Source organism: Pithys albifrons, chromosome 25 (genome assembly GCF_047495875.1).
Source record: "Pithys albifrons albifrons isolate INPA30051 chromosome 25, PitAlb_v1, whole genome shotgun sequence".
Lineage (NCBI taxonomy): Eukaryota > Metazoa > Chordata > Aves > Passeriformes > Thamnophilidae > Pithys > Pithys albifrons.
In genome coordinates, this window is record NC_092482.1 from 5,821,656 (window position 1) to 5,848,901 (window position 27,246).

At 53.2% G+C, this 27,246-nt stretch overlaps 1 protein-coding gene across 4 annotated transcripts; it reads left to right on the forward strand.

Annotated features, from left to right (window-relative positions):
- Nucleotides 1-527: 527 nt before the first annotated feature.
- On the forward strand, nucleotides 528-27,196 carry GJC1 (gap junction protein gamma 1). 4 transcript variants are annotated; one of them, XM_071577537.1, is made up of 5 exons: nucleotides 12,414-13,032; nucleotides 13,713-13,836; nucleotides 21,112-21,225; nucleotides 22,735-22,807; nucleotides 22,942-27,196. In XM_071577537.1, the coding sequence occupies exon 5, from the start codon at nucleotides 22,961-22,963 to the stop codon at nucleotides 24,140-24,142; it is 1,182 nt and encodes a 393-aa protein (XP_071433638.1). In that variant the 5' UTR covers nucleotides 12,414-13,032; nucleotides 13,713-13,836; nucleotides 21,112-21,225; nucleotides 22,735-22,807; nucleotides 22,942-22,960; the 3' UTR covers nucleotides 24,143-27,196. The 4 variants fall into 4 exon arrangements, with proteins under 4 accessions (XP_071433640.1, XP_071433636.1, XP_071433637.1 ...); XM_071577539.1 differs by lacking the exons at nucleotides 12,414-13,032; nucleotides 13,713-13,836 and adding an exon at nucleotides 528-565; XM_071577535.1 differs by lacking the exons at nucleotides 12,414-13,032; nucleotides 13,713-13,836 and adding an exon at nucleotides 3,223-3,374.
- The last annotated feature ends 50 nt before the right edge of the window (nucleotides 27,197-27,246 follow it).

Genomic DNA, 27,246 nt, shown 5'->3' on the forward strand with positions numbered 1-27,246 from the left:
TCTTAAGAGTTTATTTGGCTTCAGCAAACCCCTAATTCTGTTTCTAACACCATCACCCATTCTGCTCTCCATGTCCCCATCCCCAGTCCTCTCCCAGTGTCCCCATCCTGTTCCCAGTGTCCCCTTCTTGCCCTGCTCCCCACGTCCCCGTCCCGTTTGCAGTGTCCTTGTCCCTTTGCCCATCCCGGTGTCCCCATCCCGACCCCACACTCCCGGTGTCCTTGTCCCCATCGCACTCCCAGTGTCCCCATCCCGACCCCTCTCCCGGGGTTCCCACCCCTGTCCCCGCTTTCTCACTCACTGTCATGGCCCGTGACCCCCTGTCCCTCTATCTCCCTGTCCCGCTGTCCATGTGTCCCCCTGTCCTCCCATCCTTCTCTTCCTCTGTTCCCGTGCCCCCCTGTCCCCCTGTTCCCCTGTCCCCCCATCCCTCTGTCCCTCTCCCCCCCCCCCCCCCCCGCCCCCGGCCCGGCTCGCGCGGGCTGAGGGGTCTCCGCGCATGCGCCCCGCGCCCCCCGCGCGGGCTGGCGGCCGAGGGGCCCCTGCGCGGGCACGGCGGGACCGCGTGAGTGGCCGAGGGGACAGCGGGGACAGCGCGGGGACACCGACCCGGGGACAGCGAGCCGCGACCCGGGGACAGCGAGCCGCGGGAGCCCCGGGGGCGGCGGGGGCTGAGGGGGCGGCGGGAGCCACGGGGGGCGGCCCCGGGGGCGGCGGGGCGGGAGCCGAGCGGGGCCCGAGGGGCCGGGGCGCGGAGGGACCGGGAGGCGCCGGGGCCGGGGCGGGCCGGGCGCTCCGCCGTGAGGGGCCGGGGCCGCCCGCCGAGCCCCGCGGCCGGTACGGGCATCTCTGCCGGTGCCGCCCCGAGCGGAGCGGTCGCTGAGGCGATCCCGGAGCCGCGGGGGCTTTCCCGGGAGCAGCGCACGTGGCCGAGCCCTCGGTGAGGAGCGAGCGCGGGAACAGGTGCGGCCGCACCTGGGGCACTCCCGGCCCCTCCTCCCGGTGATCGGGCCCCTCCTCCATGTCACCTCCGTCCCCTCCTCCCCTGTCACCTCCCTCCGCTCCTCAGTTGTCACCTCCGTCCCCTCCCGTGTCACCTCCCTGCCCTCTTCCCTGTCACCTCTGTCCCCCTCTCTGTCCCCTCCTCCGTGTCACCGCCATGCCCCCTTCCCTGTCACCTCTGTCCCCCCTCCCTGTCCCCTCCTCCGTGTCACCTCCATGCCCTCTTCCCTGTCACCTCTGTCCCCTGCTCCCGTGTCATCTCTGTCCCCTCCTGTGTCATCTCCGTCCCCTTCCGTGTCATCTCCATCCCCTCCTCCCCTGTCACCTCCGCCCGCTCCTCAGTTGTCACCTCCGTCCCCTCCCGTGTCACCTCCCTGCCCTCTTCCCTGTCATCTCCATCCCCTCCCGTGTCTCCATCCCCACCCCCTGTGTCACCTCTGTCCCCTCCCGTGTCACCTCTGTCCCCTCCGTCCCTGTCCCCTCCCCGGGCAGTCAGGGCTCCCCGGTGTGTGCCCGCAGCAGTGGATGGAGCTGCAGCTCCAGGACAAGCCTCGGGAAGCAGCAGCAGCGGTTCCTGCTCTCCTTGCCCAGCTGCTCCTGCCCGAGCCAGCCCTGCCTCGAGCTGATGGGCCGTGTGGTCCATCACAGCGCTCCGGGATGTGCTGCTCTGGCCCAGGGGGTGTTTGGACAACGCTCTGAGGCACAGTGGGCTTGTTGGGGTGTCCTGGGCAGGGCCAGGAGTTGGTCTGGATGATCCCTGTGGGTCCCTTCTGTATCAGGACATTCTGTGATTGTCTGTGCATGCAGAGCGGGAGGAGAAAAATCCTCCCTTGTAGAAGTTTTGGTCTCCATCAGGCCTCACTTTGACCCAGTGCCATAAAATTTCACAAGACTGACATTTTTTCAGCTGTTTTTACTGGCCTTTTTTAGCCGATTCTCTTCTCTGTTGGTGGGAATTAGTCCTGACGCTTTCTGGTCAGCCTGACCTTGCTCCCCGGGGAAGTGCTGGTTTTGTTCACCATCAAATTAATTACAAGTAGGAGATAGTTCATGGGGATTAATTAGGGCATGGATGTACTGTATGGATTCTGGAGCAACAGTTGGTACCACTGGATTCAGCTTTTTCATTGGGTGTTCACTTGGTATTTGGAGATGAGAGTCAGAACAAACCCCTTCCATCTGACAGACCATTGATTATTGTTATTATTTCAATGTCTTCTGCCTGCTGTAGGTCAAGGATAATTGGCAAAAAACCCCCAGACTGTCCCTTCCTGTTAGCAATCTCTGTCATGGGGATGTCCAGTGAACCAGCTGTCAGTGCAGTTCCAAACCCTCCGTTCTTCAGGTCATTTTTGAGGGAAGGTTGTTGTTTGCTGTCAAGATTTGGGCTTAGCAAACTGCAAGGTGCCCTTTGTGTATTTTCACTTCTTTTGAAGTACTTTCTGAAGTTGTGTTTGTGCTTTCCTGGGGAAACAATTCCCACTTCAGTCCTGTGAAGTGAGGATAGGTGAGGAGTTTTAAAAGGGAGTGGGAGCTTTACTGTGCTGTTTGACTCCAAGTGAAAGTTGTGGATTTCCAGCAGTGCTGACACTCACCTCTGGAATTGCAACAGTGCTGATATTCCCCCCTGCATTTCCAGCCCTGCTCCAGCCTCGCATTCCCAGCACTGCTGACATTCCCCCCGCACTCCCAGCGCTGCTCCAGCCCCATTCCCAGCGCTGCTCCAGCCCCATTCCCAGCGCTGCTCCAGCCCCATTCCCAGCGCTGCTCCAGCCCCATTCCCAGCGCTGCTCCAGCCCCATTCCCAGCCCTGCTCCAGCCCCATTCCCAGCCCTGCTCCAGCCCCATTCCCAGCGCTGCTCCAGCCCCGCATTCCCAGCACTGCTGACATTCCCTTGCATTCCCAGCCCCATTCCCAGCACTGCTGACATTCCCCCGCATTCCCAGCCCTGCTCCAGCCCCGCATTCCCAGCACTGCTGACATTCCCTTGCATTCCCAGCCCCATTCCCAGCACTGCTGACATTCCCCCGCATTCCCAGCCCTGCTCCAGCCCCGCATTCCCAGCCCCATTCCCAGCCCTGCTGACATTCCCTTGCATTCCCAGCCCCATTCCCAGCCCCGCTCCAGCCCCATTCCCAGCCCCAGCAGCCGGGCCGGTGTCTCCGCTCCTGCTCCGCTGCCCGCGCGGCTCTCGGGGGCGGGCTGAGCTGTCACAGGTTTTGGTGAGTGGCGAATACGCGGCTCGCTCGGCCCGTCCCGCTGCTGTGGGCAGTGACAGAGCTCGGAACGAGGGGTTGGCCCTCGCTGCAGCCGGGCTGGAGCACTTGGAGTGCGGGGCTGTGACCATGTCTGGGAGCCAGGAGGTGGCGAGGTAAGGGCTGGGGGCTCGGGGGGCTGTGCTGAGCGGGGGGTCTGCCCTGCCAGCCTTGCAGGGGCTCCTTCCATGAGAACGAGCCCTTTGCAGTGTATTCCTCCAAAAATGGTAACTTGACTGACATTTCCGAATTGAAATGGGGTGAAACAGAACCAGGAGTGCTGGGGCACGTCCCTTTGAGGTTTGTGTTTCACATCATGGGAGGTTTGTTTTACAAGAGTGTCTCTGTTTTTTGAGCAGTGTTGGAAACATGACCAGCCACTCCTTTGGTTCGTCACCCAGCGCCTCTTGTCCCTTCAAAATGGGCTTTATCGAGTTTTAGATCAGTTTAAGTGGTGAAAAGTTACTAAGAAGGTCTTTCTGACGGGCTGTTTCCTTACCCAGGGGTCTGACTACTTTCGGTGCCTTTAGACTCGAGTTGCAAGTTTGTCTTACCACTGATGCAGGGGACTGTTGAGTTATTGCTAAGAGAAAATGTTTCCATTCACAAACCCAAGTGTTTTCTTAATTAATGCAAAAGTATTAAAATGTTTGGGTTTTTATAAAGCACCTCACAGGTCTGAATGCAGAATTATAAAACAGGAATTATCATTAAATCCCTGTTTTCTGGATGGGTTTGATCCTTAGCCCTTCATTAGGGACAGTGTTTGCCCGTTACTTCAAAGCAAACACCCAACTCATCACAGATACCGTGCAAGTGATGCCAATACCAGTGAATAACTGGAAAATTTGGGTCACAGGCTGAGAGCACAGCATTGGCTTTGAAAGGTTCAGACAAGAGCCCTGGGAGGGTTGGGAATGTCTGGGCAGTGGGGAGTTCCAGCAGCCCTGGCTGGTCCTCAGCACAGGGAAGGGTAAAAGAAAACCTTCCTGGGTGAGTTTTAGACCAACTTTTAAAATTTAGCAAAGATTTTGATACACCCTGAAGAGTTTTAATTGTAGATGCAATTCTTCTGAAGAATTCAGTGGTTCTGAAGGGAATTGGTGTGGGAATTGTGTTGCTTAGATGAAACTTTAAAGGTCTTTTCTGGATTTGGATGGTTTTAGAGTTTACAAGAGGAAAATTCTTATATAAGCTGTGAGATCCAATTGCTGATGGAGATTAATTGTGATTAATTTTAACACACAGATTTGTTGAATTAATAATTTGCTGACTGCCAGCAACTTCTGCGAGTCCATGAAAAAACCCAAACCTTCCTAATCCGTCCCTTTTGCTGGGGACAGGATGAGCTCCCGTGCCCGAGGTTGTGCCTGGGTGTGATCCAGCCCTTAGGACGGACAAAGCAGCCTAAAAACGCTCTGTTAGGAGCTGGATAATCCTGACAGCCCCTTCCTTGTGTGTGTTATGGATTGGGCCACAGGAATTCCCGTTTCTTGGTGCTTCTCCCGGGAGCTGGAACCAGGGAGGGCAGAGCCAGCGCTGCTGACGCTGCCTGGGGTTTGTCCCAGGCTGGTGCTGGTGAGCGAGGACTTGTTCCAGGGTGGTGAGCTTTCCCTGGAATGCTGCTGGAACACCACAGAGCGAGGCAGGAGTGGGGCAGCCCCGGCAGGTGCTGCTCATTGGGGTGAATTCTGCTGATTTGGGGTCATTGGTACCCGCGAGGGGCTGCGTGGCTGAGGAAAAGAGGGATGGAAGCTGGAGCTGGACTTGGGTGATCCTTGTGGATCCCTTCCACCTCAGGGGATTCTGTGGTTCTGCGAGGCTGCAGCCTCACCCTCAGCATGGAGCTGGGAAGAGGGGGCATTTCGTGGCTCTTTCCTTCTGCCACTTCAGATTTTCACCGTGTTTCAAACACGGGAATCACAAGGCACGTTGCCTTGTTCGAGGTACCTCCCGCATCCTCTCCCTTCCTGCTGGGACAGGGTTCCCTGAGCAGCAGCACCAACTCGGACAAGGGTGACAGTCATTAAACAGTTGGAGTGAAACCCTCGTGGATAATGGACCCGAAATCCCTGTGGATAATGGAGCCCTTTGTTGCTGGATGGGCGCTGCTGCCTCATTAGGGGCAGGTGATCCTTCCCTCCCACCCTGCTGCCAACCTTTGTGTCTTGAGCTGCCACTCCACACAGTTGACTTGTGCTCCAGATTTATTTATTGTTTAATCTGCTTAATAGGAAGCAAGTTATTCCTGTAGGAAAAGTTCCATTAATCCTCCCCACCTTTTCTGTGGCTGTGCTGTGGCCCTGCTGAGCTGCGCAGGGAGACACCTTGGGAGCCTCACCGACCCACAGATGCACCCCCGGGGTCTGTCCCGGACCCCCAGCCAGCCCCGCCCGGGGGGTTGTGCAGCCCCCTCGTGTGCCCTGTTTGGGAGGGAATGCACCTTTTATTGCAGAGCCCCACGGCATTATTGGCTCCCCGGCTGTCTCTGCACTTCCCGAGCAGCAGGAGTGCAGTCCCACCGTCCCGGGCTTGTGCATTGAATAATGTGCTACACTTCTTTTTTTTGAACAAGTTGTGGTTAATAATGGTCAAGTTGGGATAAATCACATTTCTCTCGCTGCGTTCGGTGTTGCTGGATGCCGAAATTCTGCCTCTGGAAAACCCCCCATACTTATGGAGTGTCAGAGTCCCCAAGTCGCCCATTCACTGCCTGTCTTGTCCTGGCTCTGGGAGGTTGTTCACTCTCGGTTAAAAGCCACAGAAAGGATTTTGTCTTCAGAATGCTCCTTGGAGGGGAAAGGGCAATGTTGCATTTCCTTCTCTGACCTCATACCATAAACATGAATTGTTACCACTGCTCGGGCAGTGACGCACAGTGCTCCCCAAATTTGGGACTGGCAGGAAGATCTGGTTGGGATTTTTAACAACTTGATTTTTTTTAATGAAGATTTAAGGTGCAAGGTCCTGGATGTGGTGTGGGATAGTTGACATACACAATGTGTGGCTGGGCAGTTACGATTTTACTGGGGATTTCTGGTGAAGGAATTACTGATAACAGTAAATATTGGAGCAAAAAGAAATCCCTTTGCCTTCTGCAAATGTAGAGAACTTGGTTTCATACCTCAGTATTGGCCAGTAATTCCTTAATGATTCCATGTCAAAGAAGAACCTGATTCAGTCTCAAAGCAGAACCCGGGGCTTTAAGCAATAACACAAGTTACAGGGTTTACTGGCTATAAATAAAAATCTATATTTGGAAAAAACAAATAGTGTATTTATGGACAAAACTGTATTAAGGGAAATGTGATGGAAAAATTGAGTCAGATGAGTTGATGTATAAGGCATTTCCCTCTGGAGTCATTGGGCTGAAAAATGTTTTATGTGCCTAAACTTGAACAGATGCTTCAGCACACACACACACAGAGCCCTCCTCCAGTTCATATTAACAGTTCTGCTCATCCTGCTGTGATTAATTCCCAGACCAGTCTGGTTTAGGCTCTTTTCGGGGGCTCGGGGGTATTTCCAGATCATCCAGGTACTTAAGCTGTGCCTTGCTGTAACTAAGTGAGCAGCCTGGTTATTAGCAGGATTTATTTCAGGCTTTGCATTAGGCATGTGCTTAAGTGACTCACTGAGCTGGGATTTACATTTCTACACGGGAGTGAGGGATTTCTCCCTATTACCTTGTTAGATGGAAATCGGTGGAGTCAGCCAAGCTTGTTTGCCTAAATAAGTCCATGATACCAGCTCTCGGCTCCTGCAGTCATTAGTTCCACCTTTTTAGTTACAAATTTGTCAGAAACAAGTCTGAGTGTGTGTGCTTGACCTGGTTGGAGATGCTGTGGCAGGAGGAAGGGAGGACATCCATATGGATGACCGGCAGACTGTGCCTCTGTCCTTCCCCGCCCGGCACAGTTGGTGGTGCTGGAGGAGGCTGAGACTGCACTGGGTTATTTGCCATTGAATCCCCACTCATTCCTTGTTCTGCTGTCAGGGGGAGTACTTTTTGACCTGTAGGTAGCTGTGCACAGCACTCCCTCTCTTCTGACACCCCCAAAGTCTTCCCAAAAAATGCAACTGTGTCGGGGACGCTTCTTCCCACTTTTTTTTTCTGTTGAAGGAATGGGGGAAAATGACTTCTGGGCCTAAACCTGATGATTTCTGGGTCTAAACCTGGGTCTAGCTGTGGTGTACCTTGGCAATACAGCTCCCAGAGGATGAGGGATGATGCTGGTGGCATCAGGGGGTGGCAGGTCCTGCTCCTGGTGACACCCCAGCGCTGGTGCCGCCCTGCCAGACTCGTGTGGAACAAGCCATCGCCTGGGAAGTTCTGTATCTCTTGTGCTTAAAATAGTCAAGAGCCTGGAAGGGGATTGCATGTCTTGTGTGTTCCCATGTTCCCTTGAGGGGGAGTTTTGCCTCCTTGTTAACTCCCAGCAGCCTGGCTCTGGTGTGGATTCAGGGATGCAGCTGGCAGAGCTGTGAGATCCTGGGCTTAGAGATGTGTCTGTGGCAGGCAAAGGGCTGGGTAGAGTTTGTGCACATGGGGCTGGTCCTGCTGGCAATACATTTTTAAATGGCATAAAATTAAAGTAATTAAAGTTCTTGATGTATCTCACAGGTGTCCTGCCCTGCAAGCAGCATCTCCTAAAAATCTGATTTTCATGGTAGACATGGAAGGAGTTGAGAAATGCCTGAATTTTACTTGCAGGAGTTACTCAGCGGGCACTCAGTTATGTAGTTAAGCTATTTTGAAAAGGAGAAGAATTTTCATGGTGGAAACTGTGACTCCTGAGGTACTGAAAAGCAAAATAAAATTGAGGTGTTTGGGAGGAAGCAGCCGGCGATCTTCCATAGAGCCATATGGAAATTATCTGTATTCCCTGGTTTGTGTGAAGTCTTTGCTCCTTCTGTGCAGTCCCCAGCTTGGTTTGTATTCCCCAGCCTGCTCTTGCTCTCTTTGCAATCTGTGACCAAACCGAATCGATCCGAGTGTCTGTGAAATCCAATTCCCTGAGGATGGTGGGGGAGAGCAGGGACAGAAATAAATCATCGCTGCCCTTCAGGTGTGCCGAGTCTCTGAGATTGCCCATGAGTACAGACCCAATTCCAGAGGGCTGGAAATGAGTGAGGATTAATAATAACCTGAGGTACCAATTCTGTTTCCTTTGGCTTCCCCTGGTTCATTGAGGGGCTCTTACCGTGACACCGGTAAGACACTCCTGACTCCTTCAGAGCAGCCACAGGGGTCTGGCAGAGCCTTGCCTGCTCTGGAGTCCTGTTCCTGGCCTGGCCTGCATGGAAGCTGCAGCAGAGCACGGGGGAAGCCTGTCTGGGCCCTCAGCCTGCTCATTGCTTTCTGCCTACAGCCTTGCCTGCCCCTGAGATGCTGTCTCTGGTTTTCAGTTTTTAAGGGGCTTTTCTTGCCAGGCTTCCACAGGTTTTACAGCTCTCCACCTTCTTTCCCCCACTCAGGTTTCTTGTGTTTCCACTGTTTTTCCCACACCGTTGAGTCACAGAGTGAACTAGGTTGGAAAAAGACCTCTGAGATCATCGAGTCCACCCTTTGACCCAACACCCCTTGTGTAGCAGACCATGGCACTGAGTGCCACATCCTGTCTCTTCTTAAGCCCCTCCAGGGACAGGGACTCCACCACCTCCCTGGGCAGCCCCTTCCAATGCCCAGTGACTCTCTCTGAAAAGAATTTCTTCCTTATGTCCCACCTAAACCTCCCTTGGTGCAGCTTGAGTCTGCCTCTTTCCCAGGCTCCTTCTGTCCTCTGTTCCCGTGCTGGGAGGTGCTGAGGGTGAGCAGAGCCGTGGCCGGGCTGTGCCAGAGCCGTGGGCGCTCAGGGGCTGTTGGTGTGTGTGTCTGACACTGGTGAGATGCTCTTGGCTCTCAGGGCCGTGCTCAGCAGTGCTGGAGCTCTCACAGAGCAGCCTGACAGCCCCAAGACCTCCTGCTTGCTGAGGCTATTTCAGGGCACATCTATTTTTAGTGTGAAATTGAGATTTATTTTGTTTATTCGATGTATGCATCACTTTATCCATGTGGAATTCCATCTGCCATTTTATTACTGGGTTCTGTAGACTCATACAGTCCCTGTGCCGTTCTTCATGGCTGTTTATCTGCCTCACCTTGACTGTTGCCAGCAGGATCCCTGCTCACATCCCACCCACTTGCTCTCAGACAATGTCCTGGTCTGGCACAGGTCCAGCCTCCTCCCTGTGACCCCTGCTCTGATTCCCTCTGGTGCAGGAAATGACCCTTTGCTCCTGCTCCCTTATCTTCCCCCCAGCTGTCTGTGCAGGGAGGCACGTGGTGGCCTTTTGGGGTCCCTACAGGAAGCCCTTGATGAAAGAGACTCTCACAGGGTCAAACCCAGGTGATCCAGAGCCCTTTGTGGGGTTGGCAGTGCCTTTGCAGGAGCCACATTGACTTTTCCCCTGGAATGTTGTACTTACACAGTAGATCAGTTGCCCACGGACTCTGCTCTGTGTGGGATTGTCTCCTTAGTCCCACCTGAATGTTGGCTTTGGAGACCTGCACTCTGGCAGGATTGTCTCCACAGCCCTCGTGTTGCAGAGCTGGCATGGCCCTTGGCTCCCTGTGCTGGGTGGCTGTGCCCAGGCTGGGGGTCCCTCCCGGTGCTCTGTTAACTCCTCCAGTGAATCCACCCCGTCCTTCCTGCCGGGACTGCTCGTTTGGGCTCTTTATTCCGTGACCTCCTCTCCAGTCTCTGCAGTGGGAACCACTTTCCCAGTGAGTCCCAGAGGAAGGGGATGGGGAGCCCAGGGGCTGTTCCTGGTGCTGGGGGTGGGTGTGCAAAGAAGTCGTGTTATTTTCCCTGGGTGGCACTGTCGTGTCTTTTAGTGGCATTTAGAAATGAACCTGATTCTGAAGGGGGAGTGGTCTGAGGGCTGGAACGGCTCTGCTGGGGAGCCAGGCTGGGAGGGCTGGGGGAGTTCAGCCTGGAGAAGAGAAGCTCCAGGGAGACCTCAGAGCCCCTTCCAGTGCCTGAAGGGGCTCCAGGAGAGCTGGAGAGGGACTTGGACAAGGACATGGAGTGACAGCACAAGGGGGAATGGCTTGGAGCTTGATGAGAACATCTACAGAACAACTAGGAAGTCCACTCAGTGACTAACAAGATGTAACCACACTCCTGAAATCTTGGAAGCTTGGAAGAAAGAATCCAGGGGAAGCTTGGCACTGTTGCAGTGCCCACAGTTGTGCCTGCAGTGTCTCAGGGGGCTTTTTTCCCACCTCCAGCAGCACCACAATGTGGTCATACCATAGCCTGGTCCTGTTGGTGCTCCCCTATCATGGCTCATGCCTGGCTTAAGCAGTTTCCGTGCATTTGGGAGACTGATCAGCCTGAAATTTGCTGCTAATTGTCACAATCTGTGTCGATAATAAGTCTGATAAAATACATGGCCATGGAAAGCAGTCAAGTGGAAAAAGCTGACCCGCTGTGTGCTTGGTTCAGTGTGCCTGTCGCTGGGAAAAGAGCTTCCAGCTTCCTCTCATGGAACTGGAGTTATCTGCAGCGATTCTCAGAGGGAAAAGCCCCAGTTGGTGTGTGTGTTCCCCAGCTGGGGTGATGGAGCACAGGGAGTTCAGTCAGTGCTCTGGGTCTCTTACCAAGGGAGTCTCAAAGTATTCAAGTCTTTCAGAAAATGACAGATTTAGGTTTCTTATTTCATTATAGGAAATAAGTGTTTTTTTCAACAAATAAGTCATTTAGTGAATTTATGTGCGTATTTAAATTCTAAATTTTATCTTTGGAAAAATAAAGCTGTTAAGACTCCTGTTGAACTCAAGCAGGAGTAGCATTTTAATGCCAGTATGGCAATCTGCTCTGACTTACTCAAAATAAACTGTGTGTAAAACCAGGGTATTGAAACAAAACTCTTCAGCTAATTGTGCACTTCAGTAGCACTTGGGAGAAGTTGAAGCACCAGGAGAGTGAGTGAGGTGCTGGTTTGTTGTTGTGGACCCCTTTGCCCTTTGAGGTGCTGTCCTTGGCTGTCCATCCCAGCACCATCCTCAGAGAGTGTTGTGCATTGCAGGTGATGAACAGGGAGGAGATGCCTTTCTGGCATAGGTGGCCAGTGTCCTGCTCAGCTTGGTGCTCTCCATCCAGAGATCACAGAACCATGGAGTCATGGAATCAGTTGGGTTGGAAGAGACCTCTGAGATCATCAAGGCCAACCCTTGATCCAACCCCACTGTGATCACCAGATCAGGGCACTCAGTGCCACGTCCAGTCTCATCTTAAAAACCTCCAGGGATGGGGAATCCACCCCCTCTCTGGGCAGCCCTTTCCAATGCCTGAGCACTCTCTCTGCAAAGAATTTCTTCCTGATCTCCAACCTAAACCTCCCCTAACAAAGCGCTGGTTGCCTGGGAGAAGAGACCAACCCCCACCTGGCCAGAACTTCCCTTCAGGTAGTTCCAGACAGTGCTGAGGTCACCTCTGAGCCTCCTCTTCTCCAGGCTGAACACCCCCAGCTCCCTCAGCCTCTCCCCACAGCACTTGTGCTCCAGTCCCTTCTCCAGCCTCATTGCTCTTCTCAGTTGGGTTGGAAGAGACCTCTGAGATCATCAACCCTTGATCCAACCCCACCGTGATCACCAGCCCAGGGCACTCTGTGCCCTGGGCTGGTGATCACAGTGGGGTTGGATCAAGACATGTTGGATTCTCTGTCCCTGGAGGTGTTTCAGAGGACACTCAGTGCCACATCCAGTCCCTTCTCCAGCCTCGTTGCTCTTCTCTGGCCCCGCTCCAGCCCCTCAATCTCTTTCCTCAACTGAGGGGCCCAGAACTGAACACAACACTCAAGGTGTGGCCTCACCAGTGCAGAGTACAGGGGAAGGGTCACTGCCCTGGGCCTCTGGCCACGCTGTTCTTAATGTACAGTTGGGTGAAGTCACAGGGGTCTGCAGAGCTGTCTGGTCCTCCTTGTCTCAGCACAGGGACAGTCCTGACCATGTTTGGTGGAGCAATCCCAAGTACTGTGTGACTGGAAAAGCAGTTGGCGGTGAGAGTTTGCAACGTCCTCCTCTGCCTCCCAACATCCTTCCCTCTCTGCTGAGCTGCTGTTGTAGGAAACATGCCATGGATTTGGTGGAGTTGTGGGCTGAGGCGGTGGCTCCTACTCGACCAGATGACAGAGCTGGGGAATAAAAGTGGTTTTTCTGAATGTGGGTCATGGTGGAGCAGCTGCCGTGGTGCAGAGTGGGTGACTGGGGATGCTGTGGCAGAGCAGACCGTGCCGTGGTGCGTGGTATCTGTTTCACCTACAAGCTGTTCCTGCTAGTTGGTGAGGCTTATCTATGGAGCAAACAGCGCCGAGGGTTCTCCTCAGTGCCATAAGATGGTGGTGGGAGCTCTAGGTGTTCATCCCCAGCCCACTGGCTCCTGCTCAGCCGAGTGAGAGGGAGCCTTTGATGTACAGGAGCCGACAGAACTGCTCTCTTTTGGCTTCTCTCTCCCTTCCCGAAATGGCCTGGAGAGTGATATTTGGGTCAGCTGCCTCCAGTGTGTCATTTTCTTTTGACACTCATCCCTCTGAGCGAAGAGGAGGAGCCCGGTGGGGAAATGCTGTGGAGCCGTTGGCTGCAGTGAGTCGGGTGTGTTAAAGGGCTGCTGTGGTTATTCGAAGCGCTGATCACATCAAGGCAGGGCAGTCTCTGATGCCTGACTGGAATGGTGTGGGAGCGAGGAGGGCCTTCCCCAGCCCTGCTGCCACAGAGCTGGAGGGACCCAGGTAAGCACGTGGCAGCTGCAGCCTGGCCAAGGCCGCTGTTCCCCAGCAGGGTGTGTCTGTCTGGGCAAATAGGATTGTTCTTGTCTCGCTGCAGTGCTCGGGATCGTGGTGGGTGGGTGTCTGTCTGGGGTGCTGGGTGGGCCCAGTGCTCCCGTTCCCTGTGTGTGCTCAGGTGGGTTTGCCTCACCTGGTCTCTGCTCATGCCTCTGTGTCCCTGGGTGTGTGCTGGGCCTCCCCACACAGGCAGAGTTTGCAGCAGGACATTCTCCTGCTGTTTCCCTCTGCTCTGCCCAGCCTGGGGAGTACATCCTGAATGGAGCTGAGTCCCTGAGAATCGATGCCAGGTGTGTGCAGGAGCCCCAGCCCTGCTGCATCGGGCTCTTGGTTGAGTTGCTGTTGGTCACTCAGGGCCTGCCTTTTGTCATCCCCCCTTCTGCTTTTTTTCCATCTTTACCCTCTCATTGCCCATATTTGTAAAAATAACCTGGAAGCACAGGTGCAACAGATGATATTTTTGATATTTTAACAACCTATGTTGCTGTGCAGAGCACAGGGGGGGCTACACAGCGGCAGCCCAGGCTGGTGTGGGCACTGGGAGGGGAACGACCTCAACTCACAGGATCACTTGGCTGTGCTTCAAGTCCCTGTAACTTGGCCACTCTGTATTATGTTCATTACAGGAAAAACTGCTTTGCTGCTCTTGCTGTTGTCCCAGACTGGTCTCTGTGGTACCCAGGGAGTGGTGATGGGCACAGAGGGAAACATGGAAAATTCCACTTACACATAAGGAAAGCTCTTGTGACTGTGAGTGTGCCCAATATTACTTTTCATTGCTTGTGGAGCCCCCATCCCTGGAGATATTTAATAGCATCTGGTGTGAGGTCTTCTGTCTCAGAGGTATTTAAAACCTGGCTGGACATGGACCTGCCAACCTGCTCTTGTTGACCCTGTTTTGGGTTGTAAAATAGTTTAAGCTACTGATTATGGGAGTGTTACAGGTTTCTGAGGGTGATGCATGTGGGGACAAGGAACCCAGGGGTGCAGCATCTTCAGAATATCAGTGAGTGACTGCAATCAGTGGAGGGCCCTGTCCCAGAGAAGCTGTCACAGCATCAGACTGGTTGAGTGTTTGGTGTGTTTGACCTTGGAATACTTTGCCAGGTGGTGACACGTCATGTGTGTGAACCAGGGTTTGGAAGCCCTGAGCTGAGGAGCACGTGGTGTCTCCTCTGGTGGGTGTCTGGTCTGGGAGCAGCTCTGAGAGAGGAGAACTCTGTGTTTGGGAGACAGTGCTATCTGTGCCCACAGAAAAGCCTGCAGGGTCCCTGTGGTGTGGCACAACAGGAGGTGACAAAGTCCTGTGCAGGGTGAGGGGTTGGCTTCGATGAGCCTCGTGGGTTCCTTCCAGCTCAGAATGTTCTGTGCTTCTCTGCCAGCTTACACTGCTCTGGCAGAGTTCTGGGCACCTGAACCCACTGGGGCTGCACTCACCCTGTCTGATGGTCATCTCAGCTGGTTGTAAGTATTTTCAGGAATGCCCTCCAGATCTTTGGATTTTAAGGGTACAAATAGCAGGCCCTGTTGTCTGCAGACAGCCTGGGCTGGCAGCTCAAGAGCTCAGGTCTGGTTAAACAGAACAGCAGGGTTGGTTGTGTGTTTCCTTAGGATGGCTTGAGCTTCAGGTTCAAAGTCTTTAAAAAAAGTTTTAAAATTGCCCTTTGCCTACCCTATAATTCTTTGTTTTCGATATCCAGCTGAATGACACAGGAGAAGAATTTTCTTGTGCATGAGCAGCTCCTCCACAGGGATGAAGGAGCTCAGCAGCACCAAGGCCAAGGGCAGGCAGGGCCCTGTGGCTTGTGCTGGGTCTGCCAGCACTGTGTGAGCCCAGCTCATACAGGAGCTGCTCAAACCACCCAGGCTCGGTGGGGTTAAACTGGGCTGGAGAAATGCTGTGGGGTGTGTGAGGCTGGGAGAGGAGAGAGGAGAGAGAAGAGCCGGGTTGGTTCTGAGCTCCTGCAGCTCTTCCCTTGCTGGGTTGTTTCCCATCCACCCACGGGATGTGAAGGAGGGGGCTGTTCCTGCTCCAGGCTCCAGTCCTGGCGCTGTGCTGGTCCCAGGGTTTGGCACAGTGCCACGCTGGTGGCACCGGGGCTGCCCGAGGAGCGAGGCTTTCACTCAGCGCCTGGGACCGCTGGGTGTTCTCCTTTACTCCATTTCCCATCCCCACAGTGCCAGCATCACCCGGGGCTCCTGCTGATACCTGGGATCTGCAGCAGAGGGATGAGGAGCAGCCTCGGGCTCGCTGAGTGTCTCACAGCTCTGCCCTGAGTCCTTGCAGAGGTGCCAGCTCGAAGCTGCTCTGCCAGTCCCTGAGCTGGTTCACCTCATTCCTGCAGTTCAGGAGGGACACGGATTGCTGAGCGTGTGTGAAGGGATTCAGGCTGACACACACCCCACAACAGGTCTCCAAGATCTCACGAGGTAGCAGAGCCTACAGCCCAGCCTCCCTTTTCTGGGGGCCCTGTTGTCACTGTGTGCCTCGAGTCAGGCTCACAGCCTGTCCTGTCCCCGTGGCTGCCCCGGTGCTCCCTGCCCCTCCAGGCTGGAACTGCATGTTCTGGGGCCTGCCCTGCACTCGGTGCCTCCTGCAGCACTGGGGGTGCTGTAGGTGCAGGGAGAGCTGGTTTGGGCCAGCACGAAACACGTCGTGATTCCATTTGAATTTTGTCACTGCGGGGGAGTGTTGCTAAAATTGTCACTTGGCTTCCCATGTTAGCAGTGCCTAGAGGGCACACCGAGGCGACCAGAGGGTCATGTCTGAGCTGCAAATTCCAGTTTATCTCTGAGCTGAATGCTCGGGTGGGTATATGTTGATTTTCAAAGAGACACGTACTTGACATCTTTATTTTTTTGACAGCGCAAGAATCTTATTATATCCCTACCTCTTACCCATATTTTCCTGTTCTATTTATATCCCACATTGGATCTGTGGTCTCAGGATCCAGCGTGGGGTTTTTCAGGCTCGGGGGATTGGTCTGGGGATCAGCAGAGCCTTGTTAGGCTGCCTGGGATTGGAAGGCACCATTCAGAAATGGTTTCCAAATTGACATTGACATTGTGGCTTTTTTCAAACCATTCTCTGCTGTTGCCACGTGAGCCCTGCCAGCTGACAGAGGATTTATTTGAAAGAGCACTGTGTGCTCTCCAAAAAGTCCCAGTCTTTTCCTTCCCAAGTGTTCTATAAGATTAAAAATGAAATCCAGTACAGTTTTCTTGTTCTGTTTCATCTGCATTGCTGAAAATAGGAGGAAAGTTGGTGGTGATTGGACCCACTTCCTTCACAAAGGATAGAAAGGTGCTGGCTGTGAGTTGTCTGATCCCAGGAATATCCCCACATCCTTGCTCTTGTGTCACTTTAGGAGGATGGATGCTGAAACTGCTACTCATGGAATGCAAGTGGCATCAGCACGGTGCTCACCAGGATTTGGGATGTGCTGGTGCTGGGTCTGGCCATGACTCTCTCTGTTCTTGAGCAGTAAAGTCTTAGCTCATTTTCCAGGTTAAAAAAAGAGGAACCCCTCTGCTTCCTCAAAAGTACTTGTAAATCATGTAGTATCTTACTTTTCAATGTAAATGAGATTTGAATGAATAATGCTAATTATTCATCCTAATTCAAATCCTATTTTAATTAGCCTGTGGGCCCAATTTCACTTTCATGCAGCATGAAACCTCTTTTGATGAACTACAGAGTTACCATGCATTTCTTCTTCTTTTTTCTTGCTCAGCACATGTCTTTTTAGACTTCTTAACAAAACAAAACAAATCACTAATAAATTAATCGAATTTCATTTGCATGACCTGCGAGGACATATTTTAAGGGAGAAAAAACTCTTCTGTAAATTATTTCTCCTTAACAACTGCCTCAAGGCTACAGAATCTTTCTCCTGCAGACAAACCTTTCTGAGCAGATGCTGGTGAGCTGTGGAAATGCAGAGACCTGGAAGCTTCAGCTCCCCATTCCTTCTGGGAGCCACCTCCTGGCTGGAATCCTCAGCTCCAGGGAGAGCTCTGAGCCAAAGCCTGTACCTGGTGTGGGCTCAGCCAGGGCAGGGAGTCCCTGGGGAGCTGGGCTGGGACTGGCCGTGGTGGAGAGTCCGTGTGGAGTCCTTCCAGCCAGAGCCACAGGATGCTTTGGGTTGGGAGAGACCTTAAAATTCATCCAGTGCCACCCCTGCCATGGGCAGGGACGCCTCCCACCAGCCCAGGGTGCTCCAAGCCCTGTCCAGCCTGGCCTGGGACACTCCCAGGGCTGGGGCAGCCACAGCTTCTCTGGGCAGGCAGAGCCTCACCACCTTCACCACCTGCGTTCTGATGTCCCATCTAACCCTGCCCTGTCTGTTTAAAAGCACTTTCCCTTACTCTGTCCCTTTACACTGTTCCTTTACATTGTCACTGCAGGCCTTGATGAAATGTCCCATTTTTCTTACAACCTCCATTTATATACTGAAAGGTCACAAGATGATCTCTCTGGAGCCTTCTGCAGGTGGAACAGCCCCTCTTCTCTCACCCTGTCTCCATCACAGAGGGGCTCCAGCCCTTGGAGCATCTTTGTGGCACCCTCTGGACTCCCTCCAGCAGGTCCATGTCTGTCCCATGCTGGGGATTCCAGAGAATCCCCCCTCCCCTGCTGCCCATGCTGTTTGGGATTTCTGGGCACACGTTGCCAGCTCTCATCCAGTTCTTCAGCCTCCAGTATCTCCCAGTCCTTCCCTGCAGGGCTGATCTCCATCCACCCATCCCACCCCCAGTCTGAGCGGTGCTGAGGTTTGTCCCAGCCCAGCTGCAGGACCTGCACTGGGCCTTGTTGGGCCCTCTCCTCCAGGCTGTTGGGATCCCTGGGGGTGCCGCCCCTTCACCCCTCAGCGTGGGCCACCCACGGACACGCTGAGGCTGTTGATGGAACGACAAGAAGTGAGTCCTGGTGTCAGAGAAGCATCACAGAAGAGCTGGGGTTGGAAAGGAACCATGAGGGTCATCCAGTCCTGCACCCTGATCCTCACAGAGCTGCCTCGAGGTGCTGAACCAAACCAGCCCAACACTCCCTGTGCCCTCCTGCTCAGGTGCTTTGGGCTGCAGCCTCCACTCTGTACTGGGATGGAGCCAGGGAGTTCAATTTGTGCTGGGCTGGGCCTGGGCTATGCTGAGATGAGACCAGTCTGTACTGGGAAATGGGCCAGTCTTACAGACACATGGCCCCAGGGTCCAGTCTGTACTGGGAAATGGGCCAGTCTTTACAGACACATGGCCCCAGGGTCCAGTCTGTACTGGGCTGAGGGCCAGTCTGACCTGGAAGTGGATCAGAGCATCCAGTTTGTTGTGGGCTGGGCCCAGGCTGTGCTGAGACAAGATCAGGAGCTGGTTCTGAAGGTGTTTGGGATTTGACAGCTGGGAGTGAGGCTGGTTTTACCACCCAGCTGGTGTGTGTTGTGCTGCCTCCCAGGTGCCTCCATCCCAGCAGGATGGGGACATGACTGGAGCATTTTAAATGTTTAAACTCCTACCCAAACCATGCCATGGGCTGGGAGGGGATGTGGCACACTCGGGGGCTGTTCTCTGCCTGGATGGGAGCAACAGCCATGCTAAACAGCTCCAGAGATTTCCTGCAGGGAATGTCTTCTCCCAGAGCTGATTTCTTTTTTTCCCATGTACCTGGTCCAAATCATTCTTCATTCTCTCTGGCTGTCAGTGCCTGCAAAGCTCCACTTCAGGAGCCAGCTGCTGTCAGAGCAGTGTCCTGGTACTCCTTGTGGATCCTGCCCACTCCAAGGAGCCTCCTGTGCTGGAAGTGCTGGATTGAATTTATGACAAATACAAGGAATGAAAGTCTCTCTCAAATGCACTTTCCGGCATGACTTAAATTAGCTGAAATTGCTGACATTTTGCCTTTCTCAGATGCATGTCAGTGTCCATAGACCTTCCTTTCAAACACTGTAAAATTATTGAGTTAAATGTTGCCAGCACAACAGATGCAGGAGACGGGAGTGTACGTGGGGTGAAGGTTACTGGGATGTGTCTGGGTGCTGCAGCACGTGGTGTGAAGGCTGAACGTGCTTCCCTAACCTTGCCTGATCCTGCAGAACTGGAGGATAGCACCACTTCATTAACTCTGCTTGGAAATTCTTGGTGTTGCACAGCATTTAACTTGGATGGACTGAACCTGGGATAGCAAAGTTCAGTAACTGGTTGTGTTGCTTGAACCAAAATCTTTCCTTAAAGACAAGAAGTTCTTTGCCTGCTGGTGGGTCCTCAAATGTTCGTGCCACAGCTCTACTTGGAACTGGAACTAAATTTAGACTAAGTGACAGTTTCTTGTGGAAGAAACTCTTCAGCAGCTCTGCGGCTCCACAGGCAGGACCTGCTAATTGACAGAGGTCCTGGTCATTAACCGGGGGTCAGATAATGCCAATGGCACTGAGGGCTGGGGGTGACCCCAGCACCATGTCTGTGCAGGCAGGGGCTGTGTGTAGGTCTGGCACTCTGTGCACTGATAGACCTGCTGGAATCCAGGTTGGAAATCCCCCTGGACAAGTCCCAAGACGGCCCAGGTGCCTCATGCCCTCCGTGGCTGAGCAGCGGCCGAGGGATGAGCCCTCCCTGTGTCCCCCCTCACAGCTGGCAGGGAACAGCCCAGCACAGGGGTGTCTCTGCAGGCAGAACACACACAGGAGAAGCTGGCACAGGACACAGAGGGATTTAGTGGGTGACAAGGCAGCAGCTTGTCTAAAAGACAAGGCTCTCTTAGTGAAAGCAGAGCTGGTTTTGAACTCCTCTGCCATTAACTGCTGAGGAATGTGACAGTACCTGAAAATTTAAAGGCTGGTTCCTGCTGTTATTCCCAATTTACATTGGCAGCAGTATTTAATTAATTTCAAATTTACTTAGTAGTTTACTTTCAGAGCCCTAATGTTTTCAGTGAGGGGGAATTAACCCCTTAAACTCCTTTGGATTTTGCCTCTTTTTTAGTTGGTGAATCATCCCATGGCAGCAGGAACATGCCTGTCCTGTTGGCCTCTAAATCCAAGTGGGAAGTGCCAAGCATGGGGATGTCAGAAGCACTGCCCTTGTCCCACTAATGCAGAACTCAGGGTGGCAGAGCTGGCCTTGAGTGTCTCTGAAATGGGGCTGCAGAGCCCCTGCTGCAGGGAGGGACTGCCCTGGGACTGGAGCCTCTGGTCTTCTCTCCTGTTAGAAACGTTACTTCTGCCAAGGGCAGCAGGGTTGTCTGGGAGGAAGAGCTCTGATGGAAACCTTGGCAGCATTGAAGCACCTCTAAGAGCTGATATCGAGCCCAACAAATATAATTTATACATGTCCTTCTTCAGTGCAGGTGTCCTGTCCACCTGAGTCAAGTGATTTTTGTCTTAACTGATAACTTTGATGATGTGTCCTGATCCTGAGCCTTGGTATTGAGATTCAGCCATAATCCTTCCATTTGCCATCCCAGTTAGAGTGGCTGGGACCAGTTTATTGCTGTGTGGGTGTGACCAAAACTGTGTATTCTACACCCTTTGTGTCTTTTCTGATGGACTGGTAATCCTGGATCCTGTGCAGCAGCTGCCCAGGGCACACCTGACCCCTCAGGGTGTTAAAGAACCTTGGGAGGCCTGGGAAGGTTTCTGTCTTCACCCAGTGACTCAGGTGTGATAACTCCCCTCTGGGGAGGCATCAGCACCTTCTCACCCACCCAAGGGGGCATGTCTGCTCATGGGCCATCAGGGACTGGCACAGTGAGCAGCTGCAATGACCCAGACCATCAGAGATGCCTTTTGCTTTGCCCTCAGGGGGCCCACGTGGTGCTCAGCACAGGGGCCAATGAACACTGTCCTTCTGTGCCTCAGGGTGCTGGGTTATACATCTGTCTTTGTGGGTTAAAACCAGGTTTTCTCTGTATCCTTGTATTTATTGTAATCTATTTTAGTAAATTGTAACTCTGGCTTGTCCTGTGTCCTGAGTCAGGCTCGTTTCTCCTGCTGGTTTGCCTTTGAGCCAGCACAGCTCTCTGACTGTCTCCCCCAGGCGCGGTCCCGGTCGCTGCGTGGGGTCTGAGCCCCCCGTGCCCACTCCCTGATGCCTGAGGCACAGCCCAAGGATGCAGCCACAGGAGCCAGGGGCTGTCTCGCCAGCAGGGAGGTAAGATCATCCTCCTGCCCCTGGTTGCAGGTGCCCAGGGTCACATCCATCTCCTTCACTGTGTCACCTTGTCCTTGAGGACCCTCCTCCCCTCCCTGTTAACTGACATCACTCACCTCTCTCTGTTATAAAACCCTGTGGTGCTGGTCCTGAGCCTGTTCACTGAGCGTGGCTTAAGCTGTTGAAGTTTAAGCTCTTCCAGGGCCCTCAGCCTCTCCAGCAATCCATGTTTTCCTGTATCACTGCTCTCATCTCCAGCTCTCAGCCTGCAAACTCATGTCCCATGTGCCCTCTTTGTCAGCAGCCACTTCCCAGCCGAGCCTGGGGAGATCCAGCCTGGCTGCCAGGCCTGGCCTGGGCTCTGCAGGACTGCTGTAATTATGGAACTGATCTTGGGTCTAATGTGGGAATCATTTGTCAAGACCTTTGTTACTTTTGATTCACTTAATGTGGGTTTTTTAATACTTTCCTGTGCTATTTTTTGTTCTCACTGTCATGAAGTGATAAATCAAATGTCCTGCCCAGCCCATCCACATGATGTCCCTGCTTTTGGCTTTTCAGTGAAACATTGAATTCCACCAGAGGGGGATTGCATTTATATCCTTTAGTTCTGCATTGATTGCATCCCCTCACATTTCATTATTTTCCTTGTGAACAACTCTGGTTACATAGAAGAAGTTGAACAGTTCCTAGTTTTCCTCCAGTCTCCTGGAATTTCTCCAGGTTAAGAATAAATCTCTTTTAAGATCGGAGTGCTGAAGATTTGTCCAATTCTGGGTTTGGGATCTTTCACCAAATGTTTTATTGTAAACGTTTCTATTAATAATGTGTGACCACCTGATACCTGACATCCTTAAAGCTCTGAAAGATGTCTCATCCCCTGTGCTGTAACAGCATCCAGCAGCTCCAGGTGGGCCTGGAATGTTGCTGGGTTTTGTTCACTGTGTTGCCAGGAGGGGTTTTCCATGGATGGGTTTTTTCCCTGTTAGGATTGCAAATTTCTCATGGAACCATAGGATGGGTTGGGTTGGGAAGGACATTAAAAGACATCCAGTTCCACCCTTCCTGTCACAGGCAGGGACACCTTCCACTATCACAGGTGTTGCTCCAAGCCCCACCTTGGACACTTCCAGGGATGGAGCCTCTCTGGGCAGCCTGTGCCAGGGCCTGCCCACCCTCCCAGGGCTGGAGCCCCTCTGCTCTGGGCCGGGCTGGGAGAGCTGGGGGGGCTCACCTGGAGCAGAAAAGGCCTCAGGGAGACCTGAGAGCCCCTTCCAGTGCCTAAAGGGGCTCCCCGAGGGCTGGAGAGGGACTGGGGACAAGGGATGGAGGGACAGGACAAGGGGGAATGGCTTCCCACTGCCAGAGGGTTAGATGGGATATTGGGAAGGAATTCCTCCCTGTGAGGGTGGTGACATGCAGAGCCAGCTGTGTCTCTCTCTGGCTGGGGAGTAGCTTTGGGAGCACAGTTTTGTGTGAAATGACACTGAACTGCCACTTTCCTCTCAGCAGAGTCCTGAAAAGCCTGTGGAGGAGACGTAGGATCTTCAGGCAAATTGTGGCAGCTGGATCCCGATAACAGGTGATGTCACAGACAGGGATGGGGAATGGGTGGAAATGTGAGGAGTTTTCAGACTGTCTTGGTTGAGTGTTTGCACTGTTTAGTCTCGAGCTGATAAACTCAGTAAAATTTGGGGGGTTTTGTTTGTTTTTCAGATAAACTCATCTGACCACCATGAGTTGGAGCTTTCTGACCCGCCTGTTAGAGGAGATCCAGAACCACTCCACCTTCGTTGGCAAGATCTGGCTGACGGTGCTGATCGTGTTCCGGATTGTCCTGATTGCCGTGGGAGGAGAGTCCATCTACTACGACGAGCAGAGCAAGTTCGTGTGCAACACGGAGCAGCCGGGCTGTGAGAACGTCTGCTACGACGCCTTCGCGCCGCTGTCCCACGTCCGGTTCTGGGTGTTCCAGATCATCCTGGTGGCCACCCCGTCCGTGCTGTACTTGGGCTACGCCATCCACAAGATCGCGCGGCTGGTGGAGCACGGCGAGCCCGCCCGCAGGGCCCGCAGGAGGAGCCTGCCCGTCCGCTGGAAGCAGCACCGCGGCCTGGAGGAGGCGGAGGGCGACCACGAGGAGGACCCGATGATGTTCCCCGAGGTGGAGGTGGAGAGCGTGCGGGAGAGCAAGGAGAAGCAGAGCCCCGCCAAGGCCAAGCACGACGGCCGGCGGCAGATCCGGGAGGACGGGCTCATGAGGATTTACGTGCTGCAGCTGCTGGCCAGGGCCCTGCTGGAGGTTGGCTTCCTGGTGGGGCAGTATTTCCTGTACGGCTTCCAGGTGAGGCCCATCTTTGTGTGCAGCAGGAAGCCCTGCCCGCACAGGGTCGACTGCTTCATCTCCAGGCCGACCGAGAAGACCATCTTCCTGCTGATAATGTACGGGGTGAGCTGCATGTGCCTGCTCCTGAATGTCTGGGAGATGCTGCACCTGGGCTTCGGCACCATCCGGGACACGCTGAACAGCAAGAGGAAGGAGCTGGTGGACTCTGGCACCTTCAACTACCCGTTCACCTGGAACACGCCGTCGGCGCCGCCGGGGTACAACATCGCGCTGAAGCCGGAGCAGATGCCGTGCACCGAGCTGGCCAACGCCAAGATGGCCTGCAAGCAGAACAAAGCCAACATAGCTCAGGAACAGCAGTACGGCAGCAGCGAAGGCAACATCCCTGCCGACCTGGAAATGCTGCAGAGGGAAATCAAAGTGGCTCAGGACCGCCTGGACCTCGCCATCCAGGCGTACAACAACCAAAACAACCCCGGCAGCTCCAGGGGGAGGAAGTCCAAAGCAGGCTCAAACAAGAGCAGTGCCAGTAGCAAATCAGGAGATGGGAAGAACTCGGTGTGGATTTGACGCTGGCTGAGTTAATATGTTGAGTTTTGTTCTAGTTTATCATACCCAGCAGTCCTGTGAATAATGGCTTCCATTAAGGGAATATTTGTCTCTGCTTATTTTCAGGGATACCGTTGGCTCGTGATTCAGCCCCTGGAAAGGGTTTGTACACTGACTCTAGGACTATAGAACCTCATTCTTTTGTCTTCCAAGTCAGGAGACAAATAGGTATATTTAATTCATTCTCATTGAACGGTTTATGCTGTATGTACAGTATTATAGTACATTTATTATGCACAAGTTTTTTTGTATTTGTACACTGGATCTGATGTTCCACTTTTTATACCGACAAGGACAAGGGAATGGGTAGCCATTAGCATTTTGTTAATTTTATTATTGTTGTCCACAGTTATGTCATTGTTCTTCCTTGTTTTCCAAGTAAAACTTTTTATGAACCTTTTCAATGCTGCGTTTCCGAAGTGCCTTGAATGTGCAGACAGTGGAGTCTCCTCTCTGGGAACTCCTGGGTGGGGAAAGGTTTGGGAATCATCTGTTCATGGTGCTCCTTACTCTGCCCTTTACTAAAATGATGTGCTGCTTGCAAACTGGAATTGTCATCCCATAAGCTCCTGTGTCCCCACATGGAAAAAGGCTTAGAGGAAAAATGTGTGTGTTGGGAGCAGGAGTGCCAGAGGTGGAGGGGGTTCGGACCTCCTGGCTTTGCGTGGCAGGAGGGAAGAGGCACTTCAAACTCCTGCAAAACATTGAAAAAAAATGAGCAGAAATCACTGGATTCAGTAACTCCTTGTGTTTCTGTGATATTGATGGGAAGAGAAGTTTGTGAGGCCTGTTGTGTAACACCCCACTCCCCAAGGGCAGGCAGTGGTACCTTTTGGGGGGGATTCCTGTCCCTCCCAGACTGATCTGGTCAGATGGAGTCACGGCAATTGTGTCTCCCTGGAAGAGCCTCCCTGTCCCAGGAGCCACCACACAGGAGCCGTCTGGGAGAGTTCTCCCGAGCCCCCTGCCAGTATCAGTGATTCTGCCTTATCCCAGAGCCCTGTCCCTCCCGCTCTGTCCAAGGAATTTAGTTCAGGCAGAGCAATATGTATAATGCAGCTTTCTGCTTGAGAGCCCAACCCGACGTGGCATTCCGTGGTCTTGGCATTCGGCTGGAATTTCCAATGAGCAGGAGGGAGTGCAGGACGGTGCCTTTGGCTCTGTCTTCCTGGCAGGGAGCCACGTCTGTCGTGGGGAGACTCTGGTAAATGTCTCTGCTTTCCGTGCTGTTTATAATGGCCCTCACTCCTCTCCCATTTCTGTCAGGTTTTCATGCATTTTAATGTGTTTTGGGGCCTATTTCAAGCAGGACTGTTCTGTTTCAAGGCTACCTCAGTCCTCAGTCCCTTGTCAGAGCTGGGTCAGGACTCAGGGAATCATGGAACCACAGGATGGTGTGGGTGGGAAGGGACCTTAAAGCCCATCCAGTGCCACCCCTGCCATGGGCAGGGACACCTCCCACCAGCCCAGGGTGCTCCAAGCCCTGTCCAGCCTGGCCTGGGACACTCCCAGGGCTGGGGCAGCCACAGCTTCTCTGGGCAGCTGGTGAGGAGTGAGGAGTGAGGCTTTGGAGGGCACAGATAAATCCCTGCTCCATTCCCATCCTCACACCCACAAAGGCTCAACATTAAACTCCCACCAAGGGGTTGGGAGCACATCCTTGCCGTTCCTCTCTGCCCAAGCACTTGTGCTGAGTTAGTTTGGTGTTTCCCTCTGGTTCACCAGACAGGCCAGGCCTGGATCCCAACTATCCCTGAGCAATCTGGAGAGCCTCTGGAGTGCCCAGAGCCAGCCCAGCCCCTGCATGAGCCCCTCTGGAGCTATGGGGACTCTGGGAAAGGAACTCCTGCCCAGCCTTTGGCTCAGCACAAACCCCCCCAGCTGCTCCAGGGAGCTGCAGCCTCTGGATTTCGGGCACAGCAGTGCCAGGGAGGTCTGTAAGGAAGTGTAGGTGGCACAGGATGTACAGAGCAAGTGGGTGTGGGCAAGGACGTGAGGTGGGACTGGCTGTGCAGGTGAGAGGAAATTCATTAACAGTGCTGTAATTAAACAGAGGCCTGGAGAGAATCACAGCGACAGGCAGAGGCTCTGCCAGAGTGAGCTGTGAGTGTGGTGGGGAATCTGGATGGAAAACATGCCTGGAAGTATGAGGAGAGACATTTGGAGCCTGGAGATAAACAGGGCTGGCAGTGCAGTCCACTCATTATCTCAGCACTGGGGTTGTGCTGCTCAGTGTCCCAAACAGGAGATGCTGCTCTTAACCACGTGTGGTGCTTTGGCAACAGCCTTTCACCAGTGAAAACAGGGAAGGTCGTTCCCTCATTGTTCCCTTCCCAGACTGCAGCCATTTCCTTATTAGTGGCTTAAAATAAACCAGGTTCTCACTCACTTCTCCCTGTTGTTTGTGTTATTTCCCAATTAATGATCTGAACCATCACCCACGTGGAGCTTCTGCCCACCCAGTAAATCCCTGTTAGTGAGCTGAGTCTCCAGAATATTCCAATCCCAGCGCTGGATTCGTTCCAAAAATGCCAAGTGATGGAGCTGTTTCTGTTACTGCTTTTTATTTTCGTTTTAATTGTGTGTAAAGTGCACACTTTGTTGGAAGCTGAGCGTGTGTTGTTGGTCGTGGGGTCTGTCACAGCTCCCTGTTCTGGCTGTGGTCGATTCCAGAGCATCAGGCTTGAATTATCCTTTTGAAGAAATGATACCTGCATTGCTTTAAAATGCTCTTGCTTTGGCTTAATGTGAAGGCCATTCTGAAATAAACATCTAGGAGAGACTCTGGGACAGAAAATACTGCATGGAACTTGGATTTGTGGTGACATTCTCTGGGTTTGGAAAAAAAAATCGTATTAAATCCAGTGGATTACTGCAGAATGAGATGGGTTCTTTTTTCCAGCTGTAGGATGTGGGAGGAAGGAGAGGGATATTTAATGATTTGTCTTAGAGCACAATTTAGAATTTTTATACATTTGACCTTGTTTGGTGCAATAAAGAGTCAGCCTGAAACCAGCTGTGCCTTTTGTGTGGGAATTGCTCTGCACGGACCGGAACAGTCGCAT